The sequence below is a fragment of the Morchella sextelata genome (assembly GCF_020137385.1).
Source record: "Morchella sextelata strain SCLS chromosome Unknown scls_14, whole genome shotgun sequence".
In the NCBI taxonomy this organism is placed as follows: Eukaryota; Fungi; Ascomycota; class Pezizomycetes; order Pezizales; family Morchellaceae; genus Morchella; species Morchella sextelata.
The window spans coordinates 1,546,351-1,568,342 of NW_025408629.1; the positions used below are offsets into that span (position 1 = coordinate 1,546,351).

Genomic DNA, 21,992 nt, shown 5'->3' on the forward strand with positions numbered 1-21,992 from the left:
AAAGGAACATCAGTAATCCGTAAATAGCTTGACGTCTGAGATGAACCTTACACACCTTATGATATTCAATTAAGTCCTTAAAAGAGCCATGAGCTCGATCTTAGTCACTAGTACTAAGTGTGTAGATATGGTCGTAAGTTAAGAAGCACAGTAGATGTGGATTTTCGATCGGCTTCCGAGCGGGTCCTGGACCAGATAGTAGATGAAGGCCTCAGCAGCAACAGCCAGCTGATACGGTTGAGCATTCTGAGATGCATGCTTGTGATCTAGATTTTATTGTAAGATTCTTCGGTGAGCAGCGAGCTGCTCGTAGGGAAGGGTACAAGACTATCACGGGATGTAACTAGAGTATGTCGGTAGCCTAGGAAACATGGATCCGCTGAGCTTGACCAGCTGTACGTTTGGGTAAAGCGCCAAGTCGGAAGGGACAAAGAGAACGCTGGGAGAAGTACACCTCTTTACCGCAATTCCTCCGGGGGTATGTTGCTGATGGTGAGCTACATGCGTGTGTTGAAACATCTTTTTTTTTCTCTCTAGACCGACAGCTTTCTGGGACATCATTTTGACGGCCAACCTTTCTTACATCTACACAACTAGTTACATGTATATTTGTGTAAAATTGTGTATGTGACATTTCATGGCGTTTAAATTAGTCGATAACATTGAGTCGTAATAATGTAGTTTTAAATCGTGAATAAAGAATTCTTTAGTTAAGGCGAAGTCTCGGGTTATACTGAGATCTCCGTCCCCATTAAGTTTCGGTTCTCGTCAATGATCAATCATAAGCAAAAAAGGATACGTATGACTCATGAGATATCACTCGGATATTAGGCAAGGCGTTACAATCATTACGTAATATGTAACAGGGCATTTAACCGTTTCACGAAGCTAACCTTTTCGAGAACAGTAATAATTGCTTCACATATGGGGACAAGGATTTCGAAGAAAGTCAATATGTACAATTAATTCGTCCCTAGAGAAAACCTGGCACATGGCACATTGACAATTTGTTAAGGATAGAATATCCACTTCCCATATGGTTTATCATCCCTGGCACGCAGCCAATCATGCCTGGCACAGGCTAGGGTTATGTGCCAGCAACTCTCGTGTCACTTACCAAGTCTGGCACCCCTGCGACACGGTTACCCTGCCCCGACTATGGTCCATACTGAACCTAACCATTACATCGTATACCAACCACTACCCTAGACGGTATCGTGGGTCCCACCGAAATCTCCCCTCCACCATCGACGGAACAGTCATATGGCACGGTCCCCTGCAAAGGACCCGCCGGCTCAGTACTCGTTTGTCCGGCCATCCCGTGCTTTACTGACGAGAATGAACAGAAACATGGCTGCTCCCGATCAAGAACAGCCCGACTTCGCGGCGATGGTCGAAGTCATGAATGTCATTTCTCGTTCTCATCTATCTCTGGCGACGAACTTGCAGAGGATGGGAAACATTCCAGCTCTTGATGCTGGGGCTCAGATACTGGTTGAGCTGAGAAATATAGGTCAGAGACTCGGTGCTCTGGAGCGAGGAGTCGCGGGGATATCCACCCGCCTCTCTTCCGCGTGAGTGTTTCTCGCTGCATAGCTTGACTATCGGCTAACTGACTATAGGGATTACAACGCTGTAGCTCGCTTGACCAACAGCGCTCTCGCGACGACGGCCGACTCGCGGCTTAGTCCTCTACGGACACCGGACAATCAGGAAGTACCAAACTTTCTGTTGACTCCCGGTGATATCGATCGCCTAAACTGTGAGTCTCTCTCACTTTACACTCTCGTGTCTTTGCGTAATGGAGGATGCCTGTTGACTGTCACCAGCGGCGGATGTGAATGCCATCCTCAACAGCTATGGTCTGCCGACTGTGGGGGTGGTGGCAGTTCGGAGGCGACAGCTGAAGAAGTACCTGGGCATAACCATGGCCGGGATCTAGATGAGTTTCGGGAGTCTTCTTCGTTTGGCTGAGTGCCAAGATCAGAGAGGGGAAGTGTGCGGTTGAACGATACCTGTAAGTAGCTTTCCCCTCTGTTACGTGTGTGCGACTGTGAAAGTGACTTGAACTGACGTTTAAGCAAGGTGAGAAAAAGGGTTTTCTTGCTTTCAAATGAATTGCTTTCAATACATGTAGTACGGTCATAAGCATAGCGAACACTATGCCAAGTGATTAGATTAGATTAGATTAGTATAGCTCAATAAATTAATTAATCTTTCCGAAACCTCAACGTTTCCTACTTCCCATGTTCCACCTTAAGCATAAAAATATTCCACAATGTTAAAAAAAAAATCACGTAGTCGACTCCCAACCTGCAACTGGCACGAGCTAAACATAAAGACCAATAATCTATATCCCCTGTCATAAAGCTTAAAGAAAGAAAGAGAAGGGGGGAAAGAAAGAAATACCGAAATTAAAGGATCCACCTACTTTGCGCCGAGATACTTCCTTTCAACTTAGAATTCCTAGTATCATGAATCCTGTCCTCTTTCATGTCCCCCGACAATTCCTGCCCCCTTCCCCACCCCGGCCCATGCGCCATCCTCTAAAACGTCACTATCGCACATATTCTCGTCTTCATCAATGATGACCTGCAAAGCTCCGTCATACATATATTCATCCACGATGATGGAAGAAATTCCCGCCGCTTCCATTATCAACTCGTCAATTCGTCTCTCTAAACTCCGGTGTTGCTCACGCACCCAGTCCGCTAGACCATCTACACAATCCCCATCACCAGGTTCACCTATACCATGATGAAGACCGCAATCTTCGTCACAATTGTTACCAGTATAATCATCATCACTTTCGTCGCTCTCGCCGTTGCCTACCTCTCCCGCCCCATCCTGCTTCTTCTTTGCTGCTTCTTCAATTCTAAAATCCTCCATTATCGCCGCGTTTTTATCGTGGTATTCATCATTGTGAATACCATCGACGTCCAATTGTATTCTTTCCTTTTGGGTAGAAAACACTTCTAAAGCCCTGATAGCGTCCTCAATTCTTTCATAGATCACCTTAGACCCAGAATCGCCTATCGGAACATAGCTTATCTCGTTAGTGTCATCCCAGCATCCATGATCCCTAATGAATACTTGTATTTTTTGACCGCCGATTTCCATATCCGCAGCTGAAAATCCGACAAGGGAGGGGATGCCATCTGTGGCTTCGAAAGGCATAGATATGTAACTATGAGCGGTGAGATTGATAAAAACAGGAACACCTGAAAACCTTGCTGGGATAAGGTAATGATCGCCTCCCGGGATTGTATGCTCTTCGTCAATAGACATTTCGGAGTCACTATCGCTTTCAAAAGTCGTTCCCCGTGGGGGATCGTGCGATGAAGGAGACTGATCGGGGAGAGGTCCCGTATGCTCGGAGATAGGCGTCTTAAGGGCCTTTACATCAACCCATTGCCTGGTCTCGAGAGTGTGAACGTGCTTCTGAGTGTGAGGCATTGATTGTTCGATGGTCGACATTTTTTTTATATTCGAATTGCAAGATGAAATATGTTATATTCAAAGGTGAATAGGTTTTAAATTGCGTGTGTGCGAGATCCTAGAGCAATATACTGGTTAGAGATCTGTTGACAGTTTGTTTTTGAGGGGCTTAGTAGTGGAAATACCGAGAACGTCAGTGAAACAACAGATGAAGGTTGATCAATTGATCAATTGAGGATATGTTGTTTCGGGATTGTAATCAAGAAGTCCGAGCAGGGAAGCGTTATCAAGAGTTGATTGTGATATAACTTGCAGAAATCAAGAGATATGAAGCAGTAAAGAAAGGGACCATAAATATCTTATGAATGTGATGAGTGGAAACGATGGAAAGGGAGAAAGGTTTCGATTCAGGATCTAGATATATATGGGTGAAGGTACGGATGATTGCAAAAGAAATATATTGACGATGGTTTCTGTTACTGGAGAGGCAAGTTGGAGCAAAGTTAGAAGAAGAGAGGAGGGAGGAGAATATTAGTACGTTACTTCACGGAGGGCCAATGACGTGAGCAGTAGCCTCAATTAAACCGTGTGTAACTTATCTCCAAAGTCTCGTGAACACTCCAGGTACATGTAGGTTCTGGTTAGCACGGATATATAAGTATATCTACTAATATATACCTGTTGGACCTATGTCAAGCACTCGATCAAAAGGGACTCGAAGCTTAGATAGAAATTTCAAATATCTACGATTAAAAAAGAACGTGCATACAATGATTATAAGCAAGAAGCAAAACGAGGATATTCTTCTAATAGGGATTAGAATCTAATATTTCTAAGTTTAATTCCTATCTCGCTACAGCAGTCGGACATCCAGGATGCCTTTTCGATACTTCCTTATACGTATATAAATACAAGATAGAGGCGATATCAGACAAGTAAATTCAAAAATTTAGAAAGCTCCTCCAAACGCAACCTCTTAAATGCGGGAATAGGGTGTCCATATATGCCGGAAGAGCGGAACGCCTTTGTAGAACTACGGTGGTCTTCCTAGTGCCAGTAGGCTTCTTATACCGGTATCCCTAAAAGAAAATAATTAGGACCACCGGAGTATAAAGAGGTACGAAGTAATCATGATAGCAGCGTGTCTAAGGTCATTACGGTAGTACAGAGAGAATCTAGTTAAGACTGTAGCTCGTGTTCTACTCTCGGAAAAAAAGAATTAGTAATTAAAGTAACCTCTATAAGTAAAGCACTCAGTTATAGAGCAATCCTGCACCTTATCAAACCAAAGGAAAGGATTGCCGGCGAGGCTGTACTTGAACCGCATCGTACAAGATACCGGGTTCCGGTTTACCTTTGACAAGTCGCAACCGAGTGCGATTAATTACCGACTCCAGGTAGAGATAAGATGGGCTGTAAACACGTACTCATAAAGGAGAGTAAAACTCCTACATTTGGACGTCGTTTTAGACCCGCCATGCCTTTCCCAAGCTTCTAGCCGTGCATGGAACTGGATTTTGGACCTAGAGATCTGAGTATTCAATTAGTTCTGTGTATCGATTGCATTCGATCTTGTGGATAGAGATCGCTTCGGTACGTAGAGGCTTCACAAATTAAAACGTTAGAACAGGTACGTACGTACATATATAGATCACCGTAGGTATTGACATCCAAGTTCCCTAGGAAAAGAACTTATACGAACTTTGGCTTGGTGGTGGGCCGAGAACCGTCAATCTTTCTCGTTTCGGTCGTGACTATAGTGTCCATTCGACAATATATCAGGATCCAGATATATCTGTCCTCATTGCCAGTAAAGTCTCATGCACGCGGCCGGCCTCGTGGGCTTGTGAGGTTGTTTGTACACGTATAGTCGTTCTGGTTCCGTGGTTCCGTGAATTCGGGTGCTGTGGCATTGTGTGGTCTACCGAAACCAGCTGTGGGGGAGGGGAGAAAAGAGATAGCCTCGCTAGCCCTATTCGCTTCCGCTGGTCTACGCCCTGTCATGACAGTTATACACATGTATATTCCACACCTAAAGCTAAATATTGATTAAAAAAAGAGTTTCCGTCATAGGGGAGTACTGAAGTGATCGAGAGATCGAGAGTTCCAAGAAAAACAGCAAGATATATACATCACTCCTATGCCGGCTCTTGCAGTTGGGTACCACTATAGGAGCTCAGTGAGTTTCATATAATTGCTGGAAAAATATTTAACTTACGGATGAAAGAATGTCATTTTGTTATTATTACTCATTCTGACATCAACATATAGGTAGTAAAAATAACATTTACTCTGCCTATGTAGCCTACTGGGCTTTCTTACTTATCCCATTCTCAGGTCTCGTAAAGGATGAACATGTACATACATAGTGTCCTCGATTACCAAAGACTAATACACTAGACATGTATTCAATCAATAACAAATTCGGTAGTTCTCAAATATCATCAACCTCCATGCGGTCAATGTTTGATTTTTCCTCCTCGTCTTGCTCGAAATCTTCCTTGACGTCTTCCTTGACATCTTCCTCGTCAATCTGGTCCGCATTCCTCTTGAGATTCCGCCTAGAACCTTGCTGAATATCCTGGTCATGATTTTGGTCGATAGCTTGGCTAAAGCCCTGCTCACCCACCTGTCTGACGATCACTTTGATAGTATTTTGGAAGAGCTTTTTGACCATTTTGAGACCTTGATCGATGGAATCTGCGGTTTCTTTGATCCTAATAGTCTCCTTGGTCGTGCCAATCTCCTTGACAGTGTCCTCAAGAAACTTTTCCATTGTAAGTAAGAATTGACTTCTGTCGGCCTGCTCGACTTTGGGCATGGGGACTTCGGGCATGGTGACTTCGGGTATGACGGCTTCGGATATGGCGCCTTCGGGAACGACGGCTTCGGGCACGGCATCTGTCATAATCTCACTCTCTTCCTCCCTTGTACGGTATAGCACCTCGGCCTGCAGATTTTCCTCGTCCATAATCTTCAGGACCTTTTCCCATTCATATTGACAACTAATCCTCCCGACGCGAAAGTTGATAAAATCCCCCTTTAAAATCACTTTGACTCTGTAGATCCTTTTAAACCCGTCTACCCTATGTTTTACATAGAGCAAGTGGACGAAATCGAGAAAGCTCGGAGGATCTCGGCAGTAGATGTAGACGTAGTCCAGACGTTCCGAGTTACGGTAATCCATGTGACTAGTTGCGAATCTGTAGATACTATCTGCGGATCCGGACCCCTCATCGGAATTCCTAGGAGACGACTCACGGCTACCAACTGCCTTACTACCAGAATCTCCTTGTCTATTAGGCACGATGGGATTGGTGGTACGCGCAGGTCTTTTCCCTTCTCGGACGCTCATAAATTCATGCTCCTCCTCTTCTGAGTCGATGGAAGGCTCAAGGCGCCCAGGAAGGCTCCCATTCGCGTCGTCTTCCTCATCACTATCTTCACGCGGGATACTCATTTCACGTGTCCAATCCCGGATGCCCCTAGGATTATACGTATTAAAACCATCTTCGCTATCACTATAGACGGCTTCTGAACTGAAAGAGCTCAGTTCTCCAGAACTGATAGAGCTCAGTTCTGGAGAACTGACAGTGCTCAGTTCTGGAGACGTGACAGCGCTCAGTTCTGGAGAATTGACAGAGCTCAGTTCTGGAGAACTCTTAGGTTGGCTAGGAGGGTCGGATAGGTCCTGATCCAAAACATCCAAGGGAATATCCTCGGAACCCCGCATGTTGTTTTCATTGGGAGCCATGTTTTGGTTGAACGTCGAAATATCTTCGAACAGCAGGTGTGCATGACGCGGTGAGAGGGACCACGGGAAGGTTTTATTATCAGTCTGATCGACGTGTCCGGCATGTATCTTATTAGAGGATGTGTCTTTATGATCGGAGAACATAATGTTTGTACTGGTGCGTTGGCCTTTTAGAGTGTTATCAGCGTCTGTCAACGGCTACTTCGAGCTTCGGTGCCTACGACTTAATGAGGGCAAAGAACAGCGTTCGATCGATATACACACCAATGTCACCACTCGCAATTAGTTCATGTAATCTTTTATTGGCGGAATTTCCATGAGACAATATATCCATTTGATCATTATTCAAGTCATCAGTGTCCCTGATAAGACTATATTTGTCTTTGGAGTCTTTACAATATCTCTTGACGCTGTTACTTTTGACGTTAAGGATGCCCTTCAAAGTCTTCATTAACGTTGCCGGATTGTAGAAAGCTTTATATCCATGGATACCTTCCCAGTTGACGACAAACCTCCAATGAGATGTATTAACGGTATAATCGATCTTCACGCGTTTACGACGCGGCGACTCATTATCATCGTCTTCGGGAAATTAATGAGTGGAGTCAATACTCGCACCCTGGTCTCCAAGTGGAAAAGAGTCCTTATCAAATGTTTTGCAAAGCAGGATTACCCAAGTAGGGAGCCATTTCGGTAAAGAATCCTGGGAGGATGTTCTCTGTGAGCGCAAGGCCGAGGGCGCCTTGGTGCGGCATGCATCTCTCAAACATTTTGCAATAGTGAGTTCTCGTGAAGCGCGCTTACGCTTAATGCTCTGAAAAGTAATGCTATCTTCACAGGTATTTTGAGGGGTCGAGTAAGCATCGATACCGAAATATCGGACATCGCTGAGACTGTGTGCGTTGACCGGATTGCCGTAATACCATTGAATGAAACGAGACGTTTTGTTCGCCATATAAGGCTTGGGGGAGCTTGATTTTTAGTAGTCACCTCCCAGATTCTGAAATATCGATAAAGAATGAGGAGTCCCCTGAATAGCTCTCCGAATGTTGGCTGACGACGAATGTTGACAACCGTGTGGTTGGGATTATGAGGATTAAAAAGCCCGTTCTCATAGGCGGCCTTGAGTCTGAGCCAACGACTAAGTGAAAGAACGGCTCTTTTAAAGACATCATTAATGCTTTTAAACGTGGAAGGGTATATATAGGGTTAGCTCTGATAGTCTTTTTCCACTATGGGAATAATTATCAGGGTAGCAATTAATGTTACATCGTATAGTCTCATAAAATCAACAACGTTTCTTTGTTCAACAGACCAATATGTCATTCTCACGAAGGTATTGATATATACGTCGACCTATCTCTCCCATGCTGGGCCATGTTTCTCCGGGCCTTCGAGGGCTATGAGGTTGACATCAAGGTTCATATGGATCTTTAAAAGCTGGATAAAATCGGTCCCTTCGGTAGGGTTGAGAAATTTGTTTTCATATATACCATCGGTATGTTGAGGGCGAACTGATACTACATATGGACATGATGGGTTTTGAGAAAATTTGAGGCTGGTTTCTGGAATATTTCTATGACAACCTGACATCTTATGGATGAAAGTAATATTGTGGGATATAGGTTGCAAGAAATACATATTTGGAGTAGAGTAAATTCTGTCCCAGATGGATGAGAAATGAGATGAACGTTGTAATAATCAGCGAATGGTAAATATAGAGTCCGTTAGAAGGCTGAGTGGTAAATAGGTGACCAGGAGGTGGTAGAGGGTTAGGAGCCATGATAGTGTTCGGGTGCTCGTATTAATTATTTCTCGTCACAGGTGATCAGGAGGAAGCTTGAGGAGAAAAGTATCCTCTGACTAATAGGCAGGCAGCAGGTATGATTAACCTAAGTGTCAGTAGACTTTTATCTCATGCGTGGAAGAAATCCACCGTGCCAGCTGCTTTTCAAGTCTAAGAAAATCTTATTTCTTACTACATGTATATATATAGAGCGGGGCCGGGAAGCAGAGACATACGTGCAGTACCTGATCTAAGCCATATGTACATGTATAGTTATAGCTTACCCATAGCATGTTCTGAAGCACATGTTGTGAGGAGATCTTATAAAGCCTTTAATACATTTTGTAAAGGTAGCTAACCTAAATGTATAAACTGTGTGATTTGGGAGGTACACATGCTCGGGCCAATCAAGGAATCATACATGTATAATATATGGGCTGCTTGAGATGTTTTTGGCGGGTTGATCTCGAGAGCTCACGGTACATGTACTTAACTGCATGTCTTCAGTGGTTTATGAAATCTAGATCTAAAGAATAATCTTGATGATGCTTGGGCTATTGAACGTCTGATATATATTATCTGCTCATATTATTGTTTATTCCGGCATGCAGTCGAAATGAACTCGATGGTTGCGAAGTGTGCATGCTACATGTACTTACCTTCGGTCCCGCAGCCTATGTTCTCCCAACTTACTAGTAGAGTGACGAAAGCGGGTCACCGTTAACGCATTCCTATCGTGTTCACATATATCATTTCTTTGACATCCTACACAGAGCTTTCTTCTTGACCTTTTCTTTTCAATGAGTAGTAAAAGTGATATATTGTTCTATGACACCCTAAAAAAAAAGAACTTAAACACTCAAAACTTGATTAAAGATTTTTCTCTCTCTCAAGTACTCGGAAGTTTGCTAAGTTCCTTCAGTTCAACTGCTAGTGCACGTGGTATTTTGTTCCATATGTTCTATCTCGACAACTAACAAAAATAAATCCTATCGTTGCAATTGCCACTGGTTTGGTCCGCCACATCAAGTTACAGCTTGGATTCTATTGAAATTGGATTCTGACGCGAGGGTATATCTCACCCTTTGACACTGAAAAGATTCCTCCTGATTGGTTAATGTTGATAAGAAAGAAGGGTAGCGGTCGTGAAGGTTGGAGGTGAGTCGATCAAGATGTCATTGGATATAAGATGTACATTTATCTACATTCTATTTGTCTTGGATTCTTACCGACTGGGAGCTGGAAGCTGTGGAACGGTACCGGAACGTGGAATTCGCGATCAAGAGGTGTAAGCAAACACCCTTTCTTTATTCATCATACCACGAATCGATACTAATCATTCAATTCTAGATCTCTTAAGAATTCAATCAGTACCGATATACCACGATATACATTCCCTTGACCATGAGTACTCGGTGGAAAAAACTACTGTTTGATGTACTCTACCCCCACTGAGGTAGGATCAACCATCAATATATCACATATATTTTGAGATAATGAAGGCTACTTTATATGTATTGAATAGCGGTCGCCACGGTTGAGGCGACAAGTTTCTCACGGGAGCCGTGGATAACGCCGGTAGTTTGGGATCCGGGATAAGGCCTCGGAGGCGGGGAAAATAATGTCTTGTACGCTACATGTACAACCCCCACCCCTACTGTTCTTTCCCTAGTTTTTATAACGTGTCTACATGTATATTGATGAAGGGGAAGACACTAGTACACTGCTGCAAAACGCCTAATGCATTTCCTCCGTGTGTTTCTATGACCACCCACCTACATCTCATATCCTCTTACTTTTTCCTCCACTAGAGTCGAGAATTATTCGAGAGCATACTGTGCGTATCGCTTTCTACACAAGTTACCACCAAATTCTAGGGTAGTATTAGCTCATAGAGGAATTTAATATCTATAGTACCATAAGGAATCCAGAAGCGAGTTAAAATGTTGGTATAAAGAAATAGGAATGCCGCAGAGCCTCAGACCCCTTGGACAACGCATTTGAAAACAGTAAAGATTAGGTGCTGACCTGGTGAGAAACAGTTCGACAACTACACCAAACTATAACCAAGGGAAAAGCCGGATAATAGAGTTCTTGGAAGAGGGTCTCCCTGCAGGCTTCGTTCTGTCCGGTAGTAGGCCGAGTAGATTTTCAAGGATTTGGAAACCTTGTGACACACACCTTACATCTATTTTATTTCGCGTGATATCTTATGACGCAGCAATACGCGCAACTTTTAAGTTATTTCTTGGCTACCGTTGTCTGGGATTTACACCGTAGGTACTCCCACCGATGCCGAGTGCGAGTGGTGAAGCCCCAGCTTAAACCGCTTCTACAGGAGCTCCCCACAACCGCAACACCTCAACGTCAGGTCATCACCTTTCATCAAATACAGCAAGATGCATCTCGAACGTTCAAACCCAACCCCAGAACACGTTCAGTCTCTCGATCCCACTGCAAACTGGTTCCCTGAGATTGCTCAATGGATGTTTATCGACAGCAATGGTGCTATTGAATTTGAGATGATGTACATATACTTTGCTCCATTTACTCCATTTCATTACTAACCTACCATAGACCAGATTCGTCAGAAGAGGGTGATAAACCGAGAGCTGGAGGCGAAACTGACTCCATCGTGAAGACACCAAATGGACTGGAAGATACTGCTCTAACCGCTTCCAATCATGACGGAATCCCAATTCATCACGATTTCGGGCCGGCGCTCGGGCAGATCAAGCAGGAAGATTTAGGATTCTTATCCCGAGGAGAGGAAACGAGATTCATGGAACCTCGTCCTGGATGGACTGCTCAAACACCAGTCAGGCTGGACAGTATTTTGGGTCCCAATACTAGAAATCAGCGCCCCGGGGTCTCTGCGTATACCCAACCTGGAAACGCTTTTTCCTCGCCGGAGCGGAACTATAACCTGTCTCAGGGAACGTTTCAGTATCCACAGCACGCCCCGTTTCCTATCAAACTCTCCACAATCAGGCCTCAGGATATGTATCATCCTCAACCCCAATCGACTGCCGCGGCCTTTCTCAGACGACTCAATTCTGCTGACGGGATCAGCCCTGACCATAGGCATCCTATCTTACCTCCTGTTCCTATCCAAGGATACACTGGGACGTACTATCCTCTTCAACCTACGCGCTGGCCACCGAGGATGACCGTTGACTATATTCCGGGGTACCCTCCGTCACCTTATCTGAAAGAAGGCCTCCCTAACTGGCGCCTTGAGATCGACCAGTTCAATAAGTCCTTCGAGGCGTTAGGCGGTCCCATTCTTCAGATTGATAGTATTCTCAGGAGAAACTCCCATATCGAGAAGAACAACCTCTGGAAAACCAAGCCGCCAGTGGCTCTAGGCTCTGCCTTGTACGCACTATCTTACAACGTGGAATCTCAGCAGTCGGCACAGCATCACCAAAGGTCACGTTATCAAGGTCTCCTTCATGATCATCGAGGTCCCTATGACCAAGAGTCCCAGCAGCAACAACATTTTCAGCAACAGGCCCTTCAGCAGCAAGGTTTACAGAAGAAAGCTTTCCAACCGCCCGTATTCAGGCAATCTTTGTCCCCTGTACAGACACCACTCGGGCATCTCCCACTTTTCGGTCCACATGCCTCATACGGTCAGCAAAACCATTTCTTGACACCCGAGCATTCAACACCAAAAGCCGGCAGCTGGTCGAGGAAGAAGAAGGGAGGATTGAGCCTTCTAGATGCCCGCATGGCAAAGCAGAGGGAGGGGTATAGAAGGAGCTTGAGAGTCGGTGGTATCCAAAGTGATAACTAGGCTTGGGGTGGGAAAACACATCCGCCATGTACGGATGATAAGTTTTCAAAAGATTCTCCCGGATTTCGAGGGCAAGGAGGGGTTAGGTAAAATAGGGATACCTTTCAGATAGATAGACGTCATAATAGTAATAAAGTCTGTATGGGTCAAAATGAATTTTTAGTGCGTCTTGGCGGGTTAAGATAAAAGTTTCATATTATTATATATGGAATCAATGTAGATCATGTAGTTTAACTGTAAATTAATGTGGCTTGTGGTTACACTAATCTACCTGAAGAATTAAAGTAGGATATGCTCGATATAGAGAGTCCCGGTCTTGCTCACAGAATGAGGGGAACTGAAAGTCTCGGGATCAGTATGAAGAGACTACCTTCATGCTCCAGAGGTATCCAGCATCGATATATATATATATGTATATGTATCTAGCATATATGCTTCCCCCGCCCCCACCCTCCAATCCACCCCGCCCCAAATCTTGCTCGCCAGGAAACCCATCTCCCGCAAAAACAAGTGAACTAGATACATGTAGCGATTTATCGCGGGGAGGAGCCTGCCCGCTTATCAGAATCAGCGTTTTAGTTGGTATTTCTTCCCCTGCGCTGCACCGCGGGGGTCGGGGCCGGGGCTCACTTTGTTTCTTTAATTTCCTCTTGTTCATTTTCTGTCTCTGAGTGCCTAGCAGTCTTCTACATAAGTACTTCTGAACGGTGAACTGGAACGCTCCCCGGTCGGATGGAACTTCTGACAAGATACTCTACACACTGTGTAAGGTCCGAGTACGTTAGGAGAGAAGTCTGTTTGCTTGTTTAATTAACGAATGTATGTAGTTAGCATCTAGGGTTAGGATTTGTCGAGTATGGTTTGACCTCACCTCACCTCTCGATCTCCCGCAACTACATTTCTAATTATATAAGACGTCAAACATATTCTACATTCACAATACCTGATATGAACAGGCCCAAGATAGTTGAACGACCCAGGCCACACGGAAATCCGAAGCAGTGCTACATCTGGCGACGCTGACGGACCGCGAGAATACATGGGAACCGAACAATTCCCTTGTGGAGACACCCTTCCAAAAGCAATTAAAGTGTTAACAGAACATTCCAGAAATCATCAGTAAAGAGGATCACATGATCATTTAAACACTCATTGGGCCTAGATCTCACATGCGGCCGGCCACTTTGAAGTTTAGGTACCTCGTCCAGGCTCAAACATGCTAGCTCTCTACCCGATATCATGACGGTTAATCACTTTTTTGAAGAACAAAAGTGCATGTATTCTTTAATGTCTTATTTAATAGGTACGTTATCCGATTCATTATGGAAATAATATCATAGGGAAGCCATCGAATGCTTGTGCTTGTTATATTTCTATAAACATTTACATGTGGCAACGTAGGTCGATAGCTTACATGTAATGAAGATACATGTACATGTACATGAAACGTGACACGGTGTTCGCGACGCACTAGAGAACGATTATAAGACAGATATAACGTAACTCACAACTCCCAGTCCACCCACTCCCGGGTCCCAATGCGCGAATACATCCTTCTCCCCTAGGTCATTCTACCTTTTACAACTTCAGGAAAACTTTGTTCGAATAACTATATCATCGATACCGAGCTTGGAGTTCTCGTTCCAAATTTCCTATTCTCAACAGTTCGCATAGGAGGTTCTATACTATCATCAAGTCAAATCTCTTTGTCTCAGAGTTAAAATATCAATATCATCCTATATCGTATGAAAGTTCTTTCAAATACTCTCTCTGATGATAGGTCACCTACTCACAATAACAGGGCGGATATGACCATTCCGAATGAACCCAGTGGTCTCAAACCTCGACCTGAAGATGAGAAATATTTAGAGCCCACATATCTTATCAATCAATGGTATCGATACTCACGAACTGGTGACTGTCACAACGATAGCTGGGCAAGAAGTATCCTGCCACGTCACTTTTATTCCCGAATGGACAAAGCTAGTAAACTTCATCTTTTACATATTCAAGGATGTGATTATTACTTTGAGTCGCGTAAGCTGCCAGCTACCGAGAGGAGGAGAATGCGATTATCCGATATATTCCATTTGTCCTTTGGAGCAATGTACGATGTTATCTCCCAGCCTCCGTATTCCGATCTGTGGGGGAACTATACGGAACAAGAGCAGGAATTGATCGTTAAATGGGAGATACAGGCCAAATGGCAGTCTTGGATTACGCAGGTAGAATGGGAGAATGGTGACTCTCAACGACGTATCGAAAGTTCACAGTGTGGGGAGATCATCCAAATGATAGAGTTGGGAATACAAGAAGCTCTGAATGTTATTGGCAGCCAGAGAACTGCTCAGTGGCTTGAAGACTGGTTGGATATATTTTTGTATAATACGAGCCTTGAGGATGACGTCTTTCTAGGCGCGCGCACATGGTCATATCTGAACTCTTGCGGAAATGCTTCTATTGCACCGGGCTGCGCCCTCTCCCTAAGCGGATGGCAACAACAAATCAATAATTTTCGTTTTCGTCACGCCCTAGACATCAAGTTGGAAGATGCTATCACTTGTTTTTCATATGGGGCAGACATTCTAGAGCTCCGTCTCCATCGCTTTGCTCAGGAGGGTGGCCCTACCAATTTCAACCGCACTCTGAATTACATAAGGCGCCTCATCTTTACGATCTCTCTCTGTGTTGATCACCAAATCGACCTTCTGTTTCGATATAATGTTGAGAATAATGAAGTTGTTCCCGTCATGGGTATCAAGGACAGGCAATCAGTACAAAAGTTTCTACTCCAGCAGGTGAAAGATTGTCGACACCCTAGAAGCAGAGAAATTCTGAGCTTTTGGTACAATGCCAAGTTTGTCCCTTATGTCAAGTGGAATTTAATTTGTGTCGGATACCTTTGGGCTGCTCTAACCACCACTACGCTCTTGTCGCCCACGAAATTTATTCTCTGCTTTAATGAGCAGGGACCAATGAGGGTACTAGATCAAGTCACCGAGGTGTCGCAGGATATAGAAGCGTTTTTGGTTGGTTTGAACGTTCTCCTACAAGACATAAAGATCAAAAAGAAGTCTAAGAAGAAAGGACGGAAAGGGGGTTCGAAGCATCTTGCAACTAGCGAACCTGTGGCCAAAGAAACTGAGCAGTGTAACGACGAAGAAATTCAGGTTCATTCCGAAATTCCATCTCCAAATCCGGGAGAAGAAATCCGGAACAATATGTCTGGAACCCTTGTGAATGACGTACATAAACCAGCAGACTTGGAAATAAATAACCTTTTATCGAGTGTCCGAAACGCCCTGGAGGTTAAGACCGGAGAAATAAGTAAAACAATGGCGCTTTCGAGTGCGGATAATTCAAGAGAATCAAAACCGACTTCCAACGCCGACCAGAAACAAGACGAAGACATAGAAAAGAAAAATGGCGATCGGGCAAAGTTCAACTGTAAGACAGGAGATGTAGGGCCGTCTCATATTTTGACGGAAATCAGTAACAAAGACGAGAAGACATCAAATCAGCCCGCTACTGCGAAGGTGGTCGACCAATTATCTATCCCTCCTCGCCTTGAAAGCATTCCCGAAAAGGTGATAATTAGGACCGGAATCCCTGGGGCCGGAAAGCTCGATCATGATACACCAATCCTATTAAAGACGGGCGGTGTATGTTTAGGGTCAGGAATGATTGATGCAATGCTTACTGAGACGGAACAAATATCAACAAAAGTATCCAAGGTAGATATTTACCCGATATCAAATACCCGAAAGATGGGTAAGATATCGGCATTGTCTACTACGTTTGGAAGGAATGCAAAACGCAAAGTTGATTCCATCGCGACTGAAACTCAAATAGCAGTACTAGAACGGAATGACTTCGACGAAATCGGGTATGGAGGTAAGTGTAAGCCTATCGACACTTTAGAAACCGAAGTCTCTGGCTCAAGTGAAGATAATCATTTGGTAATAAATAAGAAAGAAGAGAAAGTTCTGTCGCTGCATTCGCGGCCGGAAGAGAAAGACTGCGTGGACGATTCATTCTCCACCCGCTGGGATGAGCTAGAGAAAGAGCTTATTCTGAAGCAACAGGAAGAAGAGAGGGCCTTGGGTATGGAACGGCCAAAAGGAGATGCTAAAGAACAGAAACAGCGTGTAAATTCTCTGGCTGAAAGAACAAACGGGAAATCTAATGCTTCAACAGCCGTGGGCGTTACCGCAGTAATGACCGATTGCTCTCCTAGACTTGTGAGTCCTAAAAGCTTTCTTTCAGTCAAAAATAGCAAAACTGAGGTATATATCAAGAGAACACCAACAAAGTATCCCCAAGAAAGGAAGCAGGCATCGACACCAACAAGGCACCCTAAAGAAAGAAAGCAAGCATCCACACCAACCAGGTATCCTACTAGAGAGAGGAAGCAAGCATCGGCAGAATTTCAGCACAGGACAGGGAGTCAGAAGAAAATTTCAATAACGAATACCATGCCTGATACCTCTCCCCTTGATGCAAAAAATAACGAAAAACGATTTCTTAAGTTTAAGGGCCGTAAGTTGTTTCACACGACAGGTACGCCAGAGCAGAAGGTCGACATCGATGGGTTGGGCAAAGCCCTATCTCCTTTCAGGAAGAAAGATGAAAGAGCTCTAGGGAAATTGAAGTCACCACAGCGGTCGGCAGGAACACCAGTAAAGGGGAAAGAACTTGATACTGTCTTTATTGCATCTCCTACTTGGCCTCGCCAAGTCTTATTTCCTAAGAAGAGTGAGGAAACTGAGCGTGATCTGGGGAAATCGCCAACGGGATCGCGTCCAACGCACATGAAAGAAGAAGAGGATCAATGGGAAATATTATCGGACTTCGAGGACTCATATTCTACTGAAAGTGGTTGGAAGCTGGTAACAAGGCCAGATAAACGGAAGACTAAGGACAAGTCTTCGAAAAACGTCATGCCCCAGGAGGATAATAAACCTTCTCAGAATATCAAACCTTCTGAGAATTCAAAGATTTCTGAGAAACCAAAGCCTCCGGAAAATACAAAGCTTTCTGATTATATCAAGCCTCCAGAAAACACAAAGCATTCTAAGAAGACCAGGCCTTCTGTGACTTCCAAGCTTTCTGAGAAACCCAAGCCTTCTGAGAATCCCAATCTTTCCGAGAAGCCTCAGCCTTCCGAGAATCCAAAGCTTTCGGAGAAACCCAAGCCTTCTGAGAATCCTAAGCTTTCGGAGAAGCCTAAGTCTTCTGAGAATCCAAAGCTTTCGGAGAAACCCAAGCCTTCTGAGAATCCTAAGCTTTCGGAGAAGCCTAAGCCTTCTGAGACTCCCAAGCTTTCTGATGAGCCTAAGCCTCCAGAAAATACATTACGGACCTCAAAATCATTTGAGACGACACAGAAACTTGAGGAGCGAAGGTCTAATCAACCTCTGAGAGTTGAGGTAAAGCAGGAGGCGAAGGAGACAATTTTGAGGAATGACATAACTAAAGAAAATATTCCAGATTCTGTTACCAAAGGTAAGTTACTTGAAAGATCGTTATCAAGCTCCAAATCTAATATACACTGTAACTAGAGTCTAGTGGATCCAAGAAGTCGCCCTTGTCTGAAGTACGGAGTTTAGAAAAGCAGGCTAAGAGGCAAGAAATGCCCCCCAGGCAGACAAACTCACAAGTTCTTGAAAAGAAGGATTGGGCTTCTATCATTTCAAACTACGAAGCTGGGGGTAGATTAGGGGCAAAGGAGATACAAACTAAAGCACCTAAGAAGGCAACAAGTGTCCAAGCCCAAGTTATAGAAAACATAAAGCAACCGGAGGCAGAAAAATCACAAATATTATCTATTATAATACCAAAGGGCAGCAAGATATTTTCAAGTATAACTAAATCCACTATAGACGGTGAGGGGAAAACGGAAACAGGGCCTGAAAAAACTCTTTGGAGGTGCCCCCCGCTTATCAAATCCACTACGCCAATTCACGTCGAACCCGTTCAATCCAAACCTACAGAAGCCAAAGAAGTCAACCCGCTAGATACTATATACCCCACTCCAAAGAGCGAAGGGATAAGGGAAAAGGGTCCTGAGAAGAACGTCTGGGGCTGGCCTCCCCTAGCAAAGAAATCTATAACCCCAATCCCCCCCGAGCCAGTACAACACAAAGGTACAGACGCAAGAGAAGCTAACCCGCTAGACAATACATACGCGACAACTCTAAAGAGCAAAGTAAAAAGGGAAATAGGACCTGAGAAGAACGTCTGGAGCTGGCCTCCCCTAGTAAAGAAATCTACAACCCCGATTCCCCCCGGGCCAGTTCAACACAAAGGTACAGACCCCAAAGGAGTCAAGCCGCTAGACAATACATTTCAGCGACAGTTAAATACTGTTGGTGCGGAAGGTGACATCACAAAGACGCATAGAACGCCCTCAGAAGAACAGCAGCAAGAGTCAAAACACAGCATGGGACTCTTTGAAAATCGATCGAAACATGAGAATACATTGCGCACAAGGGACAACCAAGTCAAATCCAATACCGATACACCAACCGGGCAGAAAACGCAGCAAGTACAAACGCAGTCTGCAGATATATCCAGGAAATATCAAACGCTCCAGGAAAGAGGCGGTGATCTAATTAAGGTAAAAGGCAATATGGTCACTCCGGGACATCTACAAGCGAGAATAGGGGATAGGAACAATGCCTCGAAAGCACAGGTAACCGTTGAATCTCTCGTAGAGAGCGTTTTTGACCCAAAGAACGCTGTTTGGGTCCAAAAAGGTCTCGATTTGCAATTGCTAAATCCTAAGAAAGAAAGAACGGAACATATTTCTGCAAAGCAAAAACCCCACAAATTTCCAACCATCGGAAAAGTAGTTAAACATGAAGCAATAATCGAGAAATTAAAAAGAGAGATACTGGAAAAAGAGCAAGAATCGGTTTCTTTACGGGTACAATTGGCACTGAACGAAGAATTAATCCGAAAAGACAAAAAAATTCAAATATTGGAGCAAGAGATATCTGGGAGGGACGCAATTCTCTCGTTGTGCCATGCCAGGATTAGAGATCTGCTACAAGATAGGATTGGACTGGTCGCGGAGGCTACAGGATTGCGTTGTTTTATTGATGTTCTTACTCATGGAACTGCAGCAGATCGTGCAAGAGCTATGCTAGACGGTCATATGTCTATACAACGTCCACTTTTGAGGTCCGCCTATGTGAACTCGCTAGGTCAATTCATTGAAAATCGACCTGTAAGATTTTCGGCCACTCACCTATACTCCCGTAAACCTTGTCGCAAATGAGCATTATGAAAGTCTAACATTACGTTCTCCTAGGTATTGCGGAGTCCCCCCAGCTCCAATCGTCCTTACACAAACACCGAACACGATATTGTTGCTATATTAGACGGGATCAATCCAAAACTAGACCAACAACCATTGATGGACATTGATAACGCTCCCGTAAGACCTGAATTTAATAAATTCTCAAATCCTTACTAATATGTTCTTCCCGCAGAACATAGTTCACATGTATCCTACCACGGATCAGAGAAACCTCAACTTGCCTACGCTTGATCTGGCACCGCCTGGTCCCCCGGACGTAGGCCAACAAGTTGGAAGCACTGTAAATCAGCCAACACCTCCCTACGAACTGCAATTACCGCCGCCTTTACTAGGAATGCCTCCCGGGGGTATTCAAGATCCCAATTTTCCGTATGTTTCGGTTGACACATACCCACTCCACTCCGGAAATGGCCCCAAAACATTTTTGCCATCCGCTCCACTACTTCCTCGAAGACAGGTGGGGGGCTTTGCTCCACGAGAGGAGAAACCAAAGTACCATATGCCAACCCAAAAACGTAATGTGCCAAGTGTGCGAGGACCATCGCCACTTCGTCCGCTTTCTAATATTAGACGGTCTCCTGCTATTCATCGCAGAAACTCTTTGCCACTCAGAAATATACGCAGTTCTTCGAACCCAGTTCCTCCTAAAATACGCTCACAAAACCACCAAGAGCACCAAAGTCCTAGGGATGGAACTTCACAGAACAGCCTCGCACAACAAAATCTACAAGAGAACGATTCTCTGCCGCCCACTAGTAATATGCACGATAATGCAAACATAATTCCTCCGGAAGAACCTCTTCAAAACTCTCAATACCACCAAGTACCTGGAAACGGACCGTCACAGAATAGCCCCACAAAACAAAATCCACAAGAGAACAATTCTCTGCCACCCAACATTATGCACCATAATGCAAACTTATTTCCTTCTCAAAACCCTCAACACTACCACAAACCTGTAGATGGATCCTCACAAAACAGTTCCGTAAAAGAAAGTTCCCAGGATAAGAACACCCCACGTTCTCCACTGATCGTAAATGGCTCCTGTCAAACTGTTCGCTCTAGGCACTGAAACCTCGGAATCACCGTATCGATCAAATTAAGAATTGGCATTATACCACAATCAATGTGGTAACTGTTATTCATAGTTTATATGAGGGATCCGTGTATTTATATTGTCAGAGTTTGAAGCCCTGGATTTGTAGAAGTCGTTGATCAATCATAAGATATTCTAAAACTATGGGTATACATTGAGATCATACTAAGCGTGATCGCGTGATCACGTTTGGCGGAATCATGCATGTACGATATCGACATGTTACATACTTTAATAAACAGAACAGTTGCATCTGTTCCAAGTACTGCCTATAACGACACGTTGCAGGCCGTTTCTCGTAGTCCTCTAGAGTCTAGTCCAATTCGCCCATGAATCAGAATCGATGATGAACGTAAAAGCCAGATTAAATCTATTGTAGAGCGGATGATAGTCTAGAAGTGATAGAGACAAAAACCTAAGACTAAGCGTACCATCTAAGCTACATGTACGTTTCCTCCTTCGCCTTCATCAACTATATACATGTAGCTACCTAACTACTATTACGTCGCCTCTAGTGCTATTATGTGGCTTAGCTAGCGCCACGCGCCACAACATTGAGGTTCGACAAGATCCACGCTAATATAAAATGGTTAGCGAAACATCTTCTCCGTGCTCAGTCCAATCACTCTTGAGCCCACAGTCACACCTCTTACGTCGAAACCATATCTTTCCATATATGAAATACATAACCTGATACTTCACTTTATTGACCTTCTCACATTACCACCGTGCGCCTACAGTTACCTACTCGATCTTCTTTCAAATAGAGCGTATTTGCCAACCGTCAATTTCAAC

At 44.2% G+C, this 21,992-nt stretch overlaps 5 protein-coding genes across 5 annotated transcripts; 3 read left to right on the top strand and 2 right to left on the bottom strand.

Moving 5' to 3' along the window:
* Nucleotides 1-1,350: 1,350 nt before the first annotated feature.
* H6S33_003277 (uncharacterized protein) lies at nt 1,351-1,942 on the top strand (the record flags this gene model as incomplete). The annotated part of the gene is made up of 3 exons (XM_044834649.1): nt 1,351-1,574; nt 1,623-1,762; nt 1,830-1,942. 3 exons carry the CDS (start codon nt 1,351-1,353, stop codon nt 1,940-1,942), a joined length of 477 nt encoding a protein of 158 aa, XP_044692484.1.
* Nucleotides 1,943-2,472: 530 nt separating this feature from the next.
* H6S33_003278 (uncharacterized protein) lies at nt 2,473-3,477 on the bottom strand (the record flags this gene model as incomplete). The annotated part of the gene is made up of 1 exon (XM_044834650.1): nt 2,473-3,477. The coding sequence occupies one exon, from the start codon at nt 3,475-3,477 to the stop codon at nt 2,473-2,475; it is 1,005 nt and encodes a 334-aa protein (XP_044692485.1).
* A 2,395-nt stretch (nt 3,478-5,872) lies between these two features.
* H6S33_003279 (uncharacterized protein) lies at nt 5,873-8,147 on the bottom strand (the record flags this gene model as incomplete). Its single annotated transcript, XM_044834651.1, has 3 exons — nt 5,873-7,359; nt 7,457-7,774; nt 7,811-8,147. The coding sequence occupies 3 exons, from the start codon at nt 8,145-8,147 to the stop codon at nt 5,873-5,875; spliced, it is 2,142 nt and encodes a 713-aa protein (XP_044692486.1).
* A 3,230-nt stretch (nt 8,148-11,377) lies between these two features.
* Nucleotides 11,378-12,777, top strand: H6S33_003280 (uncharacterized protein; the record flags this gene model as incomplete). The annotated part of the gene is made up of 3 exons (XM_044834652.1): nt 11,378-11,505; nt 11,556-11,981; nt 12,051-12,777. 3 exons carry the CDS (start codon nt 11,378-11,380, stop codon nt 12,775-12,777), a joined length of 1,281 nt encoding a protein of 426 aa, XP_044692487.1.
* A 1,808-nt stretch (nt 12,778-14,585) lies between these two features.
* H6S33_003281 (uncharacterized protein) lies at nt 14,586-20,749 on the top strand (the record flags this gene model as incomplete). The annotated part of the gene is made up of 7 exons (XM_044834653.1): nt 14,586-16,671; nt 16,756-17,018; nt 17,076-18,282; nt 18,339-20,008; nt 20,093-20,218; nt 20,274-20,621; nt 20,672-20,749. The coding sequence occupies 7 exons, from the start codon at nt 14,586-14,588 to the stop codon at nt 20,747-20,749; spliced, it is 5,778 nt and encodes a 1,925-aa protein (XP_044692488.1).
* Nucleotides 20,750-21,992: the final 1,243 nt, after the last annotated feature.